The 19,917-nt window shown below is 38.5% G+C and overlaps 4 protein-coding genes across 6 annotated transcripts; 1 reads left to right on the forward strand and 3 right to left on the reverse strand.

Moving 5' to 3' along the window:
• Nucleotides 1-400: 400 nt before the first annotated feature.
• On the reverse strand, nt 401-3,284 carry LOC106179277 (uncharacterized). Its single transcript, XM_013562825.2, has 2 exons — nt 2,796-3,284; nt 401-2,072 (listed from the first exon to the last, which is right to left on the reverse strand). The coding sequence occupies exons 1-2, from the start codon at nt 3,057-3,059 to the stop codon at nt 1,401-1,403; spliced, it is 936 nt and encodes a 311-aa protein (XP_013418279.2). The 5' UTR covers nt 3,060-3,284; the 3' UTR covers nt 401-1,400.
• Nucleotides 3,285-6,275: 2,991 nt separating this feature from the next.
• Nucleotides 6,276-8,517, reverse strand: LOC106179278 (uncharacterized). Its single transcript, XM_013562826.2, has 2 exons — nt 8,179-8,517; nt 6,276-7,568 (listed from the first exon to the last, which is right to left on the reverse strand). Exons 1-2 carry the CDS (start codon nt 8,428-8,430, stop codon nt 6,873-6,875), a joined length of 948 nt encoding a protein of 315 aa, XP_013418280.1. The 5' UTR covers nt 8,431-8,517; the 3' UTR covers nt 6,276-6,872.
• A 1,360-nt stretch (nt 8,518-9,877) lies between these two features.
• On the forward strand, nt 9,878-19,860 carry LOC106179267 (sodium-dependent glucose transporter 1A-like). 2 transcript variants are annotated; one of them, XM_087016073.1, is made up of 4 exons: nt 9,878-10,062; nt 17,292-17,421; nt 17,890-18,181; nt 18,543-19,860. In XM_087016073.1, the coding sequence occupies exons 1-4, from the start codon at nt 10,028-10,030 to the stop codon at nt 19,562-19,564; spliced, it is 1,479 nt and encodes a 492-aa protein (XP_086872199.1). In that variant the 5' UTR covers nt 9,878-10,027; the 3' UTR covers nt 19,565-19,860. The 2 variants fall into 2 exon arrangements, with proteins under 2 accessions (XP_086872199.1, XP_013418265.2); XM_013562811.2 differs by lacking the exon at nt 9,878-10,062 and adding an exon at nt 15,441-15,600.
• On the reverse strand, nt 10,309-14,911 carry LOC106179274 (sulfotransferase 6B1). 2 transcript variants are annotated; one of them, XM_087016074.1, is made up of 7 exons: nt 14,748-14,911; nt 13,183-13,422; nt 12,677-12,815; nt 12,211-12,395; nt 11,807-11,904; nt 11,290-11,443; nt 10,309-10,838 (listed from the first exon to the last, which is right to left on the reverse strand). In XM_087016074.1, the coding sequence occupies exons 1-7, from the start codon at nt 14,770-14,772 to the stop codon at nt 10,729-10,731; spliced, it is 951 nt and encodes a 316-aa protein (XP_086872200.1). In that variant the 5' UTR covers nt 14,773-14,911; the 3' UTR covers nt 10,309-10,728. The 2 variants fall into 2 exon arrangements, with proteins under 2 accessions (XP_086872200.1, XP_013418271.2); XM_013562817.2 differs by lacking the exon at nt 14,748-14,911 and adding an exon at nt 14,107-14,738.
• Nucleotides 19,861-19,917: the final 57 nt, after the last annotated feature.

Here is a 19,917-nt window from a genome sequence, read left to right on the forward strand (position 1 = left end):
AACAATAATAATATAATGTGCTGATTAGAGTGACACACACAGGCACTGTTCTTAACCACTTATATGTATTATCCTGTCGCCGCAGCTAACAATAATGATCTTCTTACTGATGTCCTGTTGATGCACCAGCCTACGCCAATTTTATTGCAGTCGCTTGCAAACTTACGGCGACATGTTTTCGAATGCCTGTGACCGGTTGCCAGAATGAATATGAAAAACGACACTAACTTCTGGTTGCCGGTGTAACGTACAGCAATGGAAGTTCACTAGGAACCTTAGTCCGCTTCCATTACTTTGTACAGGACACATTCTTCCCATACACCAACCACAATACCCCAACTAACCCTAACCTGTACTAATCATATGGGAGCCCGGACTTCCGGTGAGTTTCAAAACACGGATAAGTTTTACATCCCGGTTTCTACAGAAATGAGTAGAAATGATGATGAAAAAATACAATCTTTTGCGTTACAATTATACTCTGATTCAAATTTGGTCGAAAGCGGGCAAAATTCATGGTCTCAGATTGTGAGTTGGGCACTCCCGGTGAGTATCAAAACGCGGATTAATCTTAATTTTTTTTACACATTTGAGCAGTGTCGGGAAACTCACATCAAGATCCGCCTAATACATCCGTTTAGCGTTATGGAGATTACCGAGCTTTTGGAGATCATAGAAAAGATTTTTTTTTTTCAACTTCGAAGCTCCGATAAATCAGTATGGAGATTGGAAGTAGGTCAACCGAAAAAACAAACCGCGTTGTAAAAAAAGATGAAAAATGACAAATACAAAAGCTAACAAATGGTTAAAGTTTGAATTTAGTCTTATTTTTTTTCAAATGAGATAGGCTTGTGTTTGCAGATATTAATTTATACCTTAAATTCTATGACATAAGAACTTAAATAATCAAAATAAAAAATGTGAGGGAAAAAAGTAGATTTTCATTTTCTTTTCGGTTAAAATGATCTTTGAAACAATTTCTTATAAATACCATATTCCGAAAATTAAAATGTACATCCAAGCGTTCCAATATTCAAAATAATTGCAATACCAGTGGTATAAAAAGCAAAAACAATGTGTTCCATGCCATTGTAATGGAGAAACCAGTCTATTCAGCTATGAGAATAAAGCTAAAAGCACACCGCAATTTAAATAATTACCTTCGTAACATATCGCATCATTGAATTTTGTTGTGACTGTTTGATTTAGCCTCAAAAGCATAAAAATCTGTCCCAAACCATTGTTCTGGAGAAACAAAATCGATTCAACTTAAGGTCTATGTAGAATGCATACTGCAATTTGAAAATAACCTTCAAAGAAAAAAATTATATTAAACCAGTTTGCATTTTATTTATAATTTGAAAAATAAACCTGGCTCTATCAAATTAAAGGCCAACATCTCAGGGAATACCGTAGAACATGGAAAGAAGGGTTGAAAAGAACACGTGCGTCCATATTACTGGTAATAAGAAGAGAGTGTTAGCGTTGGAGATGGTCTGGCAGCACCCACATCTTGGTAAATCACCAGGCTTACATCCCAGGGGGTCGATGATAGTTTCATTAGTGGTTTGATTGGTCACGACTAGGACAGTCTTGTCAATAGTATCCTGGCAATCATAGACGTCAACTTGCATCGTAGCCTTCTCGTGGTCAGTCATGACGACAGACACTTTGTAACCACATTCTTGACGTATGTCATACTGAATGGTGTCGTCTGCTTTCAAGGGATAAAAGTCGTCTACGGTCTTCATACTGCTGTGTAGGTTTACCTTGACGTCCGAGTATTTGGCTTCAAATCTGAATATTCTGGCGTTGTAGGTGTTTGGTGGTACCACGTGGTATAATATAGTTACATAAAGGTCCGTTCCCTCGATATTGTATACCAGTGATCCTTCAGGCTTTCCATCTTCACTGGCTTGATCAAACTCGAGGACAGTGGCTTCCCCTGGGCCGATTCTCTCTGGTGGAACTGCTTTCATTTTTGATTCTTTAGTATACACTACCGGATTCACCAAGGCTTTTGTGTCCAGGAAATTACGTATGGCCACAATACTAGTGCAAGTAGCGGCCTCCTGACAACATGAAATTTGAAGAAAAAACTCAATGTAACAGAATCGAAGTTAACGAGCACGTGCGAATTCAGGACTCTGCCTATGAAAGGGAGGGGGGTTGTGTGCACAAAGATAAAAAATATTGCATTTCATGATCGCAAAGACAAGAAGAAGAGGGAAATAATTTTGTCACGTGTCCTCCGCTTATGTTTGTTAGATGGGGGGGGGGGGTTGCCTGGTGGAGTGACGGGGAAAGATGGTATGTGTCTGCTGTGCCTTTTTGATCCGCCATTGACAAAAAAATAACTGTATAAAATTGACAGCGATATACATGTTTATTGTATCTCATTTTCAAAAGGGAAGGTAATCTTCACTCCAGCACAACCATCTTAATGTTTCTTTATTTTATGAAATTGTTAAACAATTATTGAAAAGTAAATGAAATTAATGACGATATTGTCGATGGATGATATAAATATCTGGCAATAAATGGTATAAAAATAGACTTTCGTAAATGATTTTTAAATGAGACTACTATATTTTGTGTCCAGGAAATTACGTATGGTCATAATACTAGTGCGAGTATATATATTGAAAGTAAAAGTGTTTTTCCTGTATACACACACAAACACACACACACATACACACACACACACACACACACACACACATATATATATAGAGAGAGAGAGAGACAGAGAGAGAGAGAGAGAGACAGAGAGAGAGACTCAAACAAACACTTACGGGTAAAAGACTACGTATGTCGTTATAAAAATCATACGCTTGCTTTCCATATTCAAAGACCACGCCAAGAACCGTTGCGTCCCTCCTAGCTTGTAAATTGGTGTCGCCTTTTGGCAGAGTGTCTTCCGATTTTTTCTCTATTGTAAAGAGATCGGGAGAATTTATGTCCACCGCATCACCAGATAAAATATCGTCAGCAGTGGCTACGCTGTACTGGATGAAAAGCAAAACAGAAATGACCTTGGATATCATCCTGAAACCCATGCTGGACAAATTTAAACTGACCGCACCTTTCTTTCCGTTTGTCTCGGTAAGTATATGCAGCTTGTCTGGAGAGACTTGATGAAGTGACTCCCAATTGATCCGCTTCCTGCTTTTGTGCAAAATAAGGATTATCACTAAAGATATAATTTTATCTACGTTTTGTGATATCTATACTCTTTGTGGTGATAATCTTCTTGCTACTCATCCTCGGACCCGAATTTTGGTACACTCGATTCTCACACATATGATACGTACGCCTTATCTATGGCAAGCCAAAGGGGAAATAATTGCAGAACATGTTTATCACAGCCCAGAACCAATAAATAGTATTCAGAAATATGATTTCAATGCCAAAAATGAGAAAAATTATCATGAACAATGCTCTCAGTGACATGGGGTCCCTTAATTATTTTTTGTGTTTTATATGCCGCGTGATAATTTATTGGTGCGTTTTCTACGTACCATGTACACTGTAAAAGGTGTCAGTGAACGTATAACCACCTGTGTGGCTGTCAAATTACTACCATGGTAAAAGTAGGGAATCTCACAAACCAAGGTTTCGTTCCCAATGACGGGGTTTCTCGTTGAATGCAATCATGTCAACGGGTTAAAAAGCCTCCTCTAATTTCGAAAGTACGCATTATATCACCAGCTTTTCTGCATTCAGCGTCAGGGGGAATTATGTTTATTTCCCAAACAGTCTCGGACATCGGCCCACACCTGGCCAGCGCTGGCATAGATAGCAGTTATGCCCGGCCAAAACAAAAATGTGCTTATTTCATTAATTACAAAAAACAATCAAGAATGAACAGATATATAATATGTGCCAAGTATCTAAAAATTTATGCGATTTATGATTAACAATGCCTAACATTAGTGGGCTTTGTAAATGAAAAAAAATTAAAAGTAATAAGAAATAAATAAATAAAAGCATCTGCACTGATTACCAGTTAGGGCCACAATTTTATTTAAGGTTTTAGTTTTTACACATGCTGCTTTTTATAATCTAGCTCCACCATATATAACTGATCTAGTCAAACATTATAGCCCTCAAAGATCCCTGAGGTCTGGTGACAAACTTTTACTGAAAGTTCCAAAATCAAGGTTAAAATGGTATGGTGACATATCATTTTGTGTAGCTGCACCAGTAGAGTGGAATAAGTTGCCAATTTTTATTAGACAAATAGAATCACAAGAATCTTTTAAAAAGGAATTAAAAACTCATATCTTTAAGACATTTTATTCATGAATCTTAAATTTTACAATTTTAAAGAAACCTTGGATTTTTTTACTTTTAATTACTGTTTATTACAATTAAGTTAGTTTAGCTCTTATTTATATAAAATATATCTTAACCGTTTTTATCTATAAACTTCTTTGCATTTTATGTTGTACAGTCTGTTGAACATTTTATGGATTTTAGACTTGAAATAAATATATTATTATTATTATTTACGCTCGTGGTGCAGGTTTCCATGAATCAAACCCTGTTCACAAATTCTGTAGAAACTAATACACCCCTAGACCATCATTAATGTGAGTTGTCAGCCCCCCCTTTACTGCACATAATAATTTATGCGACCCTGGCAGAAGGTAAATAATATCCATATTATTGCAATGTGTTTGCTTTTATGTGTTGAACCCGGTTTCACTATGAATGTATGGTCACATCTGCATCTGAATTCATTAAGCTTCGCAAAAAATAACATAAATAAGTGGGTGTGGTAAGTGGATTACGAATAACACAAAATCCCAGTTAATTATTTGGAAAGCAAATTTCCGGATCTGCATAATTAGAAAATGGTGCCTTCGATTCGTGTACATATTATTTCTACAAATATAATCTTTCTATAATATTCCCAAAATGGCAAAAGAAAAAATGTTATCTCACTGGTTTGCTAGAAAAAACGTTTTTTTTTCTCTGAGCCCACGCCTTTATTCCCGTTCACCTCCAGCTAAAAACGACCACTCAGCTTTGCGTTTTATTCTACTTCCGGCACAATCCTTTCTCCTCCGGTACCCTCTATTGCGATCCCTAAACCCGCCTGTCAGTTATATTCTCCCTTCCAAAAGTGTCACCTCTAACGCAATGGGAAAACTGATACAGAAAATCATGTCATAAACCAATGTTCCTCTTTCAAATTCTTAAGGGATTTTTTTCGCAAAAACTTACCAATTGTACAACCAATGAATAAAAACTAACCAAATTTAATAGGGGAGTAAAAATTAGGTTCTCATTGATGCAGAGGGGCAGAATTTCCATAGTAGTAATGGTAATGAGAGGAATTAAGAACTCAAAAACCGGGTTCCCTGGTCGCGATAGCCAGTTGCCTCTTCCTCTGTCTTCTCCTGTTCCCCTCGGCAAAAATGATTCTAATTTCTCAGAGTCAGGATCGTCTTTAAAAATGGCACTAGTTTCTGGCTTCCAGAATCCTTTTTACAAACGGACTTAGTTTCTAATTGCCAGGTTCTCTTTTTCTAGAGCGACATTGGTATTTGAAAATCAGAATAGTTTTTGAAAAATTCAACTAAAATCAATAGTGAAACAGCAAAGTGAGACCTCAGATATCCCCGACGTAATGTAGACGACGTGCCTTAGTTCCTAATTACCTGTCCCCTCCCCCACTGTCTTCTCTTGTTTCCCTCGGCAAAAGCGATTCTAGTTTCTCAGTGTCAGAATCCTTTTAAAAATATTACACTAATTTCTCGTTGCCAGAATCGTTTTTTTAAACGATACTAGTTTCCTTTTGCCAGAAAGGTTATGAAAAACGGTACCTGTTTCGGTTGCCGGGTTCATTTTTGAAAACCAAATTGGAAACTAGACACACACACACCTCAGCGCCCTTTAAACCCATGGTCTCAGATTGTTGGACACTTCCGGTTAGTATCAAACTCCGGCAAATTTGTCCTTTCATTGTCAATTGTAACAGCTCAGTTTGAGCTAAGCGCTTGGCAACTCGAAGCACGATCCGCCCAATTTGTCCATTTGACGCTTTGTGTATGTTTTGGGGATTTTTAGAGATCATAGAAAACAACAAAAAAGTAAAGTTCTTTTCAACTTTGAAGTTTCCATAGATTAATGTGGACATTGGATAAAGTTTAGACCAAAAAAGAAAACCCGTTCGAAGAAAAAAAATCTAGAATAGTGACAAATAAAATAGACACAAACAGTTTAATTTTGCATTTAGTCTTATTTTTCAAAGAAGATAAGCTTGTGTTATCAAATACTGATTTACGTTTTAAATTCTGTAACATTTGATATTGAATGATCAAAATAACAAGTAAGAGGGAGAAACAGATCTAGAAGATTGTCAATCTCACTTTGGTTAAAATAATCTTTGAATCTATTTCTTTTAAATGTACATGTCATATTAAAATTTAAAATTTTCACCCAGGCGATCCAGTATTACGTGGTGTTTATAACACATCGTCAAAATGTGTTCCTACTTTTTGCAATACAAGCAGTCTAAAAAGCATAAACATGTGTTCCATGCCATTGTTATGGAAAAACAAGTCAATTATATTATATATATAGGAATGAAGCTAAAAAACATGCTGCAATTTGAAAATTACCTTCATAACGTATTGCATCGTTGAGATTAGTTTTGACTGTTTGCTAAAACATCTAAAGCGTAAAAAATTTGTTCCATGCCATTGTTCTGGAGAAGCAAATCAATTTAACTGTAGATCTATATGGAAAGCATTGTATATTTTGAAAATAACATTCAAAGAAAAAAATTACATTAAATCGTACTGCGTTTGTAAGCCTGTACCTGTATTTGTAAGTTTGAAAATCAACACGGATCTATCAAATTAAAAGTCAACATTTTGTGGAATACAGTAGAGCATCGCAAGAAGGGTTGTAAAAAACATATATAAAGCTGTTGCTGGAAAGGAAAAGAAGGCTCGAGAGCCAGATTTCGTGTAGGAGATGATCTTGCAGCATTGGCATGTTCGTACATCACGGTTACAGTTTAGGGTGTCCAAGAATTCTGTAGTAGTGGGTTGCTTGGCCACGACTAGGACAGCTTTGTCAATACTATCATGGCAGTCATAGACGTCAACTTGCATCGTAGCCCTCTCGAGGTCAGTCATGACGACAGACACTTTGTAACCGCATTCTGGACGTATGACGTATCGAATGGTGTCGTCTGCTACCAAGGGATATAAAGGGGATATGGACTTCATGCCGTCGTGTAGGGTTTCTTTTATGGCCGAGTACTTGGCTCTATAAGCAAATATTCTGGCGTTGTAGGTGGTTGGGGGTCCCACGTGGAATAATATAGTAACAAAAAAGACTGTTCCCTCGATATTGTACACAAATGATCCTTCAGGTTTTCCGTCTTTTTCGGCTTGATCAAACTCCAGGACAGTGGCTTGCCCTGGGCCTATTCTCCGCGGTAGAATCACTTTCAGCCTCGATGCCTTTGTATATACAACGGGATTCACCAAAGATTTTCTCTCCATGAAGTTACGTATGGTCACAATACAAGTGCGAGTAATGGAATTCTGAAAGTAAAAAAATAATAATAATAAGAAATACTAACAATGATAAAGAATATAAATAAACGGGCATGGGCTAATTTGGGATTTTGCTAAGGAATGGGGGCACAAAGATAAAAACAATGCCTCGCATGATCACACATGGAAGAAGATGGGGGGATTTCTGGTTTTAATTTGTCACGTTCCCTTCTCTTAGGTTTATTGGGGAAGGGGGGTGGAAGGCGGGTAAAGATGGCGGTAGTTATTACAGCTGTGCTGTCATTTTTCCGCCATTGATGGAATAATTGTGAAAGATGCTAAGTAAAATATTATATTACTTTTATGATATATTAAACTGGCTCAAAACGTTTGAAAATGGAAATTGCTTTTTTTTTTTCGTGAATTGCTTTTAAATGTGACTATATGACCAAATGGATTGCTATTGCAGTAGGCCTATATTTTCCTTTCTATGCTGAAATTACAAGATGGTTATTCAAGCCTGCTCTTTTAACCAGTTTAATTCATCCAAAGTGAAGTTGGAATATTTGATAACACGAAGAACTTTATTAATTCACATAAACAAATCGAGAGAGAGAGAGAGAGAGAGAGAGAGAGAGAGACTCAAACAAACACTTACGGGCAAACTATCAAGTATGTTGTTAATAACGTCCAGTCCTGCCGTTACGACAGAAGTGACCTTGCCGATGTCCTCCCATGCATCATTCTTAACAGGTGTTTCGACGTCGTCTTCCAGATCCTCTTCCATTGTAAAGAGGTGTGAAGAATTTTTTTCCACCGCATCATCAGATAAAAATTTGTCATCAGTAGCTTCGCTGTACTGGATGAAAAGCAAAACAGAAATGACCGTGGATATCATCCTGAAACCCATGTTGGACTAATTTAAACTGACCACACCTTGCTTTCAGTTTGTCGCAGTAAGTATACGCAGCTCGTCTGAAGAGACTTGCTGGAATGACTCGAATTGATCCGCTTCCTGCTTTTGTGCAAAAAATAATAATAATAAATTATTATCACCGAAGATAACTTTATCTACGTTTTTTCGTGATATCTTAACTCTCTGAGGTGAGAGTGGCAGCGAGTTGATGATCTCCATGCTAATCATCTGACCCGCTTTTTGGTACACAAATGCATTATCATTTATTTGGCATGCACCACATACAACTACAAGCCTGGTGGACCCATACATGAGTTTTGGCTCTTGTCTCCTTTTCTGACCGATCTTCTTGTCCTTAATACACATCTATAGAGATATTATGTTACTGTACAGCTGGGAACACTACATGTAACACCCTCCTACCTCAAAGAAACAATTTTTAGCCTTGTTGGACTGTGACACAATGTACATTGACATAATATACTGTGGCAATCTGACAGTCACATAGAAAACTCACCAATTTTTGTTAAGGGGCATATGAACCAATAAAAAAATAAAAATACTATAGGAACTCATGCCACCAAAAACATTGTTCATAATAATGGTGATATACGTTTGTCATTCCTAGTAGAAACTTATTAGTGAAACCCTTCTCTAGGAATGTTTGGATTCCCAAGCTTATGATAGTAAAATTTGTAGAACGGCACGCTGGATGTGTGAGTATCACGAGTACCAAAATTAGGGTCAGATGAGTAGCATGGAGATCATGAATTCGGTGCCACTCCGACCACAGATAGTTAAGATATCACAAAAACGTAATAAAATTATCTTCAGTGATACTGTTTGTTTTGCAAAAATGTGGGAGTCGAATCAATTGGGAGTCAATCCATCATGTTTCTCAATAAATGCTGCGTATACTTACTGCGGCAAACCGAAAGTAAGGTGTGGTCAGTTTTAATTTGCCCAGCATGGGTTTCACCATGATGTCATCGGTTATTTTCGTTTTGCTTTTCGCTCAGTGCCCCTCCCTCCAACAAACATAAGCGAAGGGAAAGTGGCAAAAGCAAGAATTCCCTTCCTCTTCTTGCCTATGCAATCATACAAGGCAATATCTTTTTGATAACCCCCCCCCCCCCCCCCGTTCTTTATCATAATCCATGATTTGCCAGAGCTCGTTAACTTAATTTCTTTTACATTTAATTTCTTCAATTTTTATATGTTTAGGAGGCATGTGATCATATGTAATTTCCTAAACACAAAAGCCTTGGTGAATTCAACTGTATACTAGCATCAAAAGTGAAAATGATTCCACCCCAGAGAATCGGCCCAGAGCAAGCCACTGTCCTGGAGTTTGATCAAGCTGAAACGATTCTGGCAACCAAAACCAATTGTCGTTTTTCAAAAACGATTCTGATGCTGAAAAAAAAACAGATCGTTTTTTGCTGTGGTAAACAGGAGTGGAGGGAGGAGGAGGCGACCGGGGGCTAGCGTCTACAACGACCACGTGACCTTTACCGCTGAAGCCGAGCAGGGTGTTACAGTCTCTACTCGCCGTGTGTTGAGACCGGTGTGACGTGACAGTGAGTCCCCTATGAGAGAGAGTGCGGTTCCCATTAATTTGTACAGGTAAGCCTCGCCCTAGATTTTGACCCACTTACGTCGGGCTCATCCTAACCAGTATAACTAAATGGAAGACGAATGCCCTATTGCACAGGCCTTCAGTTTCGTCACACCTTTTTTAGGTGCCAGAATTGTTTTTGAAAGAACGAATGTACTTTCTACCTTGTAGTTGCCAGGTTAGGTTTTGAAAAACGGTGTCTGGTTGACAGGTTCGTTTTTTAATAACGAAACTTAAAACTAAAAACTAGACACTAACTACAGCGCACTTTTATTGCACATAATAAAATATGCGGTACTGGTAGATGGTAGATAATATCCATATTATTGGAATATGTTTGCTTTTATGTGTTGATCCCGATTTCAATATGAAATGTGTGGTCACAATATAGTAAAAATAACATAAATACGTGAGTGTGGTAACACAACGTCCCAGTATATTATTTGGAAAGCTGACTTCTAGTACGTACAATGCATCTACTGAAATTCTAAATCATGCAGCATAATTAGGAATGGTGCCTTCAGCAAGTCCGTTTTCTTATAGACTTCGGTCAAAGTGAAAATGTCTCTTTATAGTGTCGCAAAATGAATAAAAGAGTTTGAATTGGTACTTTTGATCCTGACAGTAAACATACAGCAAAATCCTCGAATATTCTTAAACAAACGCGACCGTAATTAACCAAAGCACATAGCAGGACCTCCAGATTCCAGCCATGCTTTATATACTGCGTCAAACTTCTCGTTTTGGGTAACTGTAAACCAATTTTTCCAATCACCGACTTGACCTAAATTAAAAAGAAAAAATATTGAGAATTTCTATTCAATGCAATACAAATTTTCATTTATCTACTATCATTACTATTTGTCCATATACACAATACAAAGTAGTTAGAAAACTTTTTAATGCATTTCTGTGTTCAATAAATTATTATTATTATTATTATTATTATTATTATTATTATTATAACGCATTGTAGCTGGAAACATGACTCAGAACAATGGCTTTTATAAAAATATTTATAGGAGTCCTAAAAATACGCGAGTGCTTTTCGTTTCAGTGTAATTTCACAAATAATAGACTTTTTCACCGTATATATACATCCAGCTAGCGCATAATGATATTTGATGATATTTAAAGAGCCATTAACTTGAGAAATATATTAACTGAGTTACAAAATTTACTAGTAAGTCGCGAAAAGGGAGAGAATGGAGACAGATAGAGAAAGTCAATGTTACCTTTCCGATACATGATTTTGTTTTCCATCTCCGACATTTGTTTGCATTGTTTCATGGTACCAAAGGAACACCTGTCTGCCATCTCCAGGTACCTGCTCTCAGGGAGTGACACGCCCAGAAAGTGGGCAATGACTTTTATCTCAGAGACCAAATCCTGGGAATAGCATATTACAGATTTATTTTGGCCGACGCAAGAAGCATGTACTAAAATGTTGATGAAACATAACTATCACTAATGGAATTTAGCTGAATTGCTAGCTATTAGCTTTCAAAAGAAAGTGAAAGGAAAAAATCATGTGTTGTGAAATCTATAAAAAAGTGATTATTATAAAAGTAAGTGTTCTGGAAAAACTCCTTTAAGTTAAATATAGCAATAAACGGGGGTTTTATGATTTTCACGTGAATTCGGGGAATTACTTCCCGCGGTAAAATATGGAATACAAGGGTAACTGGCATTTTATTTATTTAGGATTACACCCATCTGTCTTGAGAGGGTCAGCACGTTTGGAAAAATAACCTTTTTCAAATCTTCATACATGAGAGTGAGGACATTTTCGTCCTTCCCTCCTTCTTTGGACCACTCCATCTCGTAGTCGAACCAACTTCCTCGTACTACTGAAAAATATAGTCTCATGGTGTACAGTTACAATCTATACAAACAGACAAAGAGAGGAGGGAGGGGAAGATTACTACTAAGACGATCACAGCTGTTCTCACCGACATACTGCACTGATGCACCTACAAAATGGCAATCCATCATTGTCTGCTAGTATTAAATCGTTATGATATACCACCTTGAGAAAATAAAATGTTTGTTAACCCATGCCAATTAAGAGATTTGTATAAAAAAAGCGCCTTTGCTAAGGTGATAATATGATGGAAAATATAGGGGAAAAGAATCGAAGCAGGCGCCTTTCTAACCTTTTCCCTCCGTGAAAAGCTGTACCCATCCCTCCCAGGACCCGGAATACTGGTAGACAGAGTGAAGCTCCTTGGTATGGAGGTAGTAAGACACAGCGACATCTTTCGGATTTCTCATACAGTGGAGGAATTTACTTTTCTTCTGGATGACGTCACGCGGAAGCTGGTGCCACCAGAGGGCGCAACTGAAATGTGATCGTTTCAATGACGACAGTACGTTATGTCAGTATTCGAACAAATTGCGACATGATGGGTTAAAATGCCACACATTATTTGAACTATAATTACAAATAGATCAGATTAAATGAGACAAGCAGCCACTTTTATGACTGAGCGCAAGTTGAAGTCACAATGTACAAGACAAAATAGAGAGCAACATACAAACACGTCCATGCAAGTACATAAGGCACATATCTAAGAAATAGTGAGGCTCATAATATTTGTATTTTAAATAAAAATTGCTTACTTGAACACCCTTGGTGATGGTAAGTTTGTGAAACTATCTGCGTCATGGAAGTCAAACTGGGTGGTTTCTTTCGGCTTACTGGTATAGTCTGTGGAGTTACCCAGTAACATATGTACGATTTCCCACAGCCAGTGAGTACCTTCAGAAGCAAGCATTACTGATGTGTAGTTACATCTGTTACCGTTTCATACTGGGGATTTTATTATGAATACTTATAGTACTAGAAAATAGTATAGGCAGTAGAGAGAGAGAGAGAAAGAGAGAGAGAGAGAGAGAGAGAGAGAGAGAAATGGGTTTTAAACGGAACGAAATTAAGAGAATATTTGCAGTTGCATGTATGATTATGAGATCAAGAACGAATATCAAATCACTGAACCTTTAAAAATATTTCCCCCGAAACAATAAACTAAATCAAATTTATTCACAATTTTCAAAAACACTGTCTTTGGTTAAGTGTAAGTGAACTGCTAATATTGGATATGGTATGTCCATGGTAACAACACTACCTGATTTTGCATAGCAACAAATCCAGATGTCGTCAGGCCTGCCGACAAACTCATCCCCTCTCTTAATGTTCTCCCGTATTCCCTTCACTGCTGGCAAATAATGCCCATTGTAGGGAATATAGGATAGCGTCTGTCCGTTGTGGTCAGTGATGACCGAAATGCTGTCTTGGTCTTTGCCAGAAGTCCACTTGTTTATAATCTTGTCCAGTGTTCCGTGGCCGTCTTGTGGCGTGCCCATGGCTGTGAACAAGCAACACATGTATAGTTGAAATAATGTACATGTAATAAGGCCCTTAGCCAGTATTTTCAAAGGGGCGGGGGAGTCTTTTTCTGAAAAAAAAAATGGATCTTTCACCATGCAACCTCCGTGTACCTACATAAATTTTACCCAGAGCAAACCTTTTTTCCAACAAAAAGGGCGGTTCGTGCGAACCTCGGACAGCCCCCTCCCAAAAAAAAGGATACAGTGATACAGAAAATCATGTATTAAACCTAATGTTCCTTTTTCAAATTCTTAAGGGAATTATTTTTCACAAAAATTTACTGATTGTACAACCAAAGAATAATTTTACCATTGTAAGAAATCAAACACATTTTAGTATTTTGTACAGTATCTTCTGGATTGGAGGACGCACCTGTCACGTCTGTGCGTGGGGTCAAAGTGTTCAGGAACGTTTCCACATACGGTGCAAAGATAGTATGAGGTCGTTGTGATATGGGACAATGTTAGTGTTGTGCATTACATCAGTTGAAGTATCTGTTGGGTTCAATTCTACTTCAACTATCAGCATTCACGTGACCATGAAATAATATGCCCACTGAAAACTTACAAAGATAAAACTCTGATCATCAATGGAATATGCGTACATGAACGGTACACGCACATGTATCAATTTTTAAAAGTAAAAGTATCGTGCAACTTACTAGTACGTTTCAGTGACCTTCCCTTGGTAATATGATATAACTATACATTTATACAGTACCATTTGACTGCTAGGCGCTTGGTCCACCATAAATTAGCTATTAATATTGATGAATATTCACGTAAATAACATCAGCTGTTCACTGTACGGTTGCCGGCGGCCATTACACCGTCCACTCAGCAGAAGCATCAATAATCATAGGTTATCAGTAGCACTGGTTTTAATTGGGGCAGATCTACTGTGTCTTGACCTGCTGGTTAGGGGCCACTGTGAGTACAGCCCAGGGCTGTGTGCCTTAGCCTAATAGCGTTGACATGACCCAGTTAAGGACCCTTTACACTGGACGGCGTCCTTTCTGCGATCAAAAATGTGGTCAGGACGCTCAACGGTCACCAAAGCGGTTAAATCGTGTTTCAGTGTAAATGCTTCTGCGTCCATTGTGCGTTCTTTGAATCTAGATTTTAACTGTAAATACCCCTTTACACTAGTTGGCATCCTTTCTGCGTCCCTTCCGCAAACAAAAATGTGGTCAGGACGCTCAACCGTCGACAAAGCAATTTTAATTGACGGAGACTTAATTTTAAGTGCCTTAGTCGTCTGCATCCCTTGCTCGTCCTTTGAACGACCGAATCTTGATTTTACCTGTAAAAATGCGAGCTACTGGCATGTGCGTCCACTGATCGACCTGTCTACCTCCACTATGCGTCCCCTGTGCAACCCACGGAGTCCACTGCCATGTTTGAGCGTCCGCTGAGCATCCTGGTTGTGTTCTCTGTACTGTACCTTCATCAACGATCAGTGGCTACCATTCTACGATCTTTTTGCCTCCTGCTAGTCCGATGAGCGTTGTTTGGGCGTCCTTCGATATATTGACTTTATTATATTTTTTCATCAGTATACTAACCTGGCCACCCAATGAAGAACATCTTCAGAAAACAAAACATTTAATTAGGAATAAATTAATTTTTTCAAACTACTGTACATGTGATGCAAGGTCTGAATGCTATACCCATGCAGTTCTTTCTATTGAACACGGTGGTACACATGTACTCTCATAATTATTGAATATGGAATATCACAAATCTACAATATATTTACTAGTAGTTCTGATATTTGATCTCAAATGAAACTTGCAAAAATAAAAAAAAATGATTATTTATAATTCCACTTTAATATAGATTTTCTTCGTCAGATAAAAATCTTTAAAAACTGGATAGAGCACTACATAACAGCCAATAATTCCATAACAACGCGTTGAAAGTCAGTCTAGAATTGCCACTACCTACATTATATTCGTAACCTTATACTAAGTAGGTCAAGGTTGATTATGACCGATGTACGACTAGGTCAGGAATGAGTTCCATAGCTTTATGGGTTCTAAACGGAAAACATATGCCGGCTATAAATCCATTATAATTACCATAGTACAGATACTAAACTGGTCGAACGACAAAAAGCTAAAGAAGGGGTTTAACAAAACGGAATCTTGACCAAGGTACGTAATATTACAAAGTTGTGGTAACAGTTCTTCTCTGTCAGTGTACATGTTTATCTTTATCCCTTGCAAATTAATAACATATTGGATTACCGATGAAGTGCTCAGCTTCGATGTATATGTATAAAAGATCAATTCTGGACCACTCTCAGTAACTTGCCGAATTTTTAGGACTGAGTTTAACGCAATTATTTGTCACAAGGAATATTTGCCAGAATATTCTTTTTAGCAATTTTGTAAGTTAGTTAGTCAGCTTAATCTCCACATATAATGACTTAAACAACACTACATGGTTAAAGACAGCTAGGTGTAATCGACCACATTAAATATATAAATATAGATAGATACTACAATAAAGGGACCTACGGACAATCCTAACGTTTTCAAATAATTTCAATTCCATTAATGATCTTGTATTTTACTTAGAAAGATATCACAATATACTAGTATGCTACAGAATCTGCCTACAAACAACGTTGGATTGCTAAAGGTAGCACACTACGTATTACTTTACCACCTGTTTAAGGGGGTAATTGCTGCACATACCATTCATAAACAAATATTAATCACTTTGGCAGCTTCAGTGCGACTGTACATATATTTGTAGCGTTTGAAGATACACGCGTGCATATGCAGCTTAATTAGATATAACCGTCAAGTTTAATGTATATTATTTCTTAGAATTACTAATAGTTTATGTAGAATTCAACAAAACAACGTAATGCGTGGCGCCAGTTACTAGTATTTCATTTTATGCATAACTTAGAGCGCATTCTCAACGAATTAAGCCAGGCTTTACAAAGCCGGTGACCTAAAAATGGCGGACGTACATGAAAGAAAAACCGCCTAATCTTTTAATAGTCTCTCCGCCTCCCCACACGTCGTCCCTGCGGGGTACAGTAATTAAATCTCGGCTCCGTTCGCCATGCGGAAGCTACCTGAGAAATATTAAGTGCGCATGCTCATCAGTTAAACTCGTGGTGAAGAAAGCATGGCGGCTGAAGGCGATCGAAGGAAAAAAGCTCTTCTGTTCTATTATCTTTGAAAACAGAGACGAAAAAGGAATAATTTGGCCCGTAGAGCAGCAATGAATCGACTATCTACGGAGATAATATCACCAGAGATATTCACGGAAATATTAATGTTCGGAGCCGAGATTTAATTACTGTACCCCGCAGGGACGACGTGTGGGGAGGCGTGTGAGAGGCGGAGAGACTATTAAAAGATTAGGCGGTTTTTCTTTCATGTACGTCCGCCATTTTTAGGTCACCGGCTTTGTAAAGCCTGGCTTAATTCGTTGAGAATGCGCTCTTAAAATGAAACAGTTCATACCAGCCAAAGTTAGCTGTACCTTTTTGGACGCCACTTGCATTTTGTCACCTACATTGGATGTTTTGGTTATAGAACCTTCACTGGTATTCTATTTCATGCACTGCCAAATGTCGAACGCTGTCTTGATGTTTTGTTGTTGTTTGTGGGAAAAGTTTGGTAAAATGTGGGCATTTCGTAACACATCCAACAACAAAATGAATTACATAAGTTGTCTTTTTTTCTATCTTTGTTCTTTTTTTAGCTGTTTTAGCAAGACATACCACGGTAATTGGTTTTCTAGGCACAGTATGATATGAAATTGCTGTCTTAAAGCTATTTTGACAATCGGCACAGTAAGGTATTATTCTTATTATTCTCAGTACGGAGATGGAAACAAGGGAAGAGCCAGAGCAATTGACGACCAGTGAAAGGAGAAAAGAAGAATCTAGGAGCGTGTTTGTGTACAGACTTATTCGACAGATCTTCTTTGTTCTAACTTGGTTTTCGCTGGTAAGACACCATCACATTTTGAGTACAGATAGACTTCATCAGTCATTGAAGATTATTATAGATCTACAGTTATTGAATTTGGCTGGGGTCGGTAGTTCCATATATATATATATATATATATATATATATATATATATATATATATATATATATATATATATATATGTTGTTTTGCGGAACTCAGTAAAGGACCGAGGCGTCCCTATATAGTTGAGTCTTCGGTAGTACAGCAACCCCCTCCCCAAATGCTCAGTAATTTCCAAACATTTTTGTTCAGAAACTTACCTTTTTATTTAATTAAAAAATCAATTTTGCAACATGTATATCTTTTACAGTGCAGAAAAGCCAATCCAATGTCATGTCATTTTTGCAGCATTTTCGAAATGTGCACGGCAATTCCAGATTTGACTGGACTCCCAACAGTTAATTGTTATCACCACGGACTTAAACATGGTTTACTTTTTTAAGGGACTGTATTCAGAGCTGTCCGGTCCTAGCCTGCCCGTCTTGAAGGCCAGGGTGGACAGCAGCTGGGAGGAGATATCACGTGCTCTCATCGGACGCAGCGTCGGGTTTTTCACGGGCTCTCTGGCAGGAGGTGTGATATGTGACAGGTTTCACAAACACGTGGACCTGGTGTTGATGCTAGTGTTACTCTTAGCGTCTGTGTCGACGGCGGCCATACCGTGGTGCCCTCTGATGGAATTGTTGGCCTTCGTCTTCTTCCTGCAAGGGTTCGCCGAGGGTATCATAAACGCTGGTAAAGAAGTGCTGTAATAATAATAATAATAATGATCAAATAATAAGTTCTTTTAAACCGATGTGAACAACAGTAAAACGTGCCATGCGGATTTATCATTTAGATACAATCAATTTTCTGGTTACATATATATATGAAGCGACGCGATATGAAATAAAGGGCCCTCTCACTTACTGTATCCTATGCCTCACTGTTCACGAGCTTCAACGGAGTCTCAGCTAAATTTGTTTTGTTATACCGATTTTCTACCAAGATGTGAAGGAAAGACACTTATTACTGTTCCCCATATTGGGATTTCTGTAAGGTTTATGTAGAAAAAAATTACTGCTGTTACATCTTACATTCATTTTGTTTATTCTAGGAGGTAATACGGCGATTTTCAAGCTATGGGGAGAGAGATCAGCGTCCCCCATGCATTCTCTCCATTTTGGGTACGGTGTGGGTGCCATATTGGCTCCACAACTGATACGACCTTTCCTAATACCAATCACCCGGAATGTCACAAGTGGGTACCTGGAAACGTATGGAAATCTGAGCAACCAATCAGATATTAGAGATCGTGAAATTGAGGGAGATTCCTCGATTCCCTCTGCAGATTCGCCCATTGAAGTCGCACACTTTATTGGTGCGGGCATTGCCCTTGTAATGGCTTTGACGTTTTTATTCTTTTACCTGAGGCCTCCACCTGCAGGATTTAAGCTGAAAAACCCAGTCAAAAACGCCTACCGGTCACTGTGTTCTCCTGCTTCGTGTGGTCAAGGAAGCGCGGTATACGGACTGACCATGTTAATCTTGCTCTTTGTCTTCTTCATGGATGTCGCCGGCGGGGAGCGGGTTTGGGGAAAGTTCGTGTTTTCGTTTGCCACTCAAGGCACGTTGCGCTTCACCATCGACGACGGGACATTTCTGAACTCCCTGTATTGGGCGTTCTTCACGGCGGGGCGGGGTCTAGGAAGTGTGGTGGCACACTGGGTGCCAGTGAGGTATATGATCGTGGCAGAAATAGCTGTCATAAACGTCACAGGAATAGTACTGTCGTCTGCTGGATACCGTATTTCTGAAGTCCTGTGGGCTTGCAACTGCGTGCTAGGACTGTTCCACGCCCCTCTCTTTCCCGGGGGTATGGCCTGGGCCAACTTATACCTTGAGATGACCAGCGTGGCCACGGCTGTTCTGTTGATCGGGTCGGCAACGGGTGGGTTCGTGTACCAGTGGATCACCGGCGCCCTCTTTGATGTCTACGGTCCAGACTCACTTGTGTACGTTGTTCTGGCCTTCGCTGTGTTGTTAGCTGTCAAGTTCCTAGTCATGAATCTCGTTGCAAGAATAAAAGGGACGCGCTTCGGGAATCAGGACTCGGCATCCGAGGAGGGAACTTCGTAATATACGCCCTGTGCTGGTGGTTATTTCCATGTGTGCGTCCAGTTTGTGTAGGGATATGTGAACGCTCTGTTGCCTAACACTTACCCAAAGATAAAACGATTGCATTTTAATACGATTTTAGTCGACAGACACATAATGTTCAGCGCAGAGTACAATGACATGATTATTCTTTCTGTTCCTCCTTTAAATTGTTTTGATAGCTGGTGTTGTTTACAATAAGGGTCTGGTTATCGGCGAATAAACAATAACGTCGAAAAGACGAAAAAAATGAATAAACGGTTATTAAGATGCTAGAATTAAGACTTTTCTGTTTTTCTCAAAGAGTATAAAGAGAGCAAAGGAGATATTAAACA

This window comes from Lingula anatina, chromosome 6 (genome assembly GCF_051362555.1).
Source record: "Lingula anatina isolate TDL-2025a chromosome 6, LinAna3.0, whole genome shotgun sequence".
Classification (NCBI taxonomy): domain Eukaryota; kingdom Metazoa; phylum Brachiopoda; class Lingulata; order Lingulida; family Lingulidae; genus Lingula; species Lingula anatina.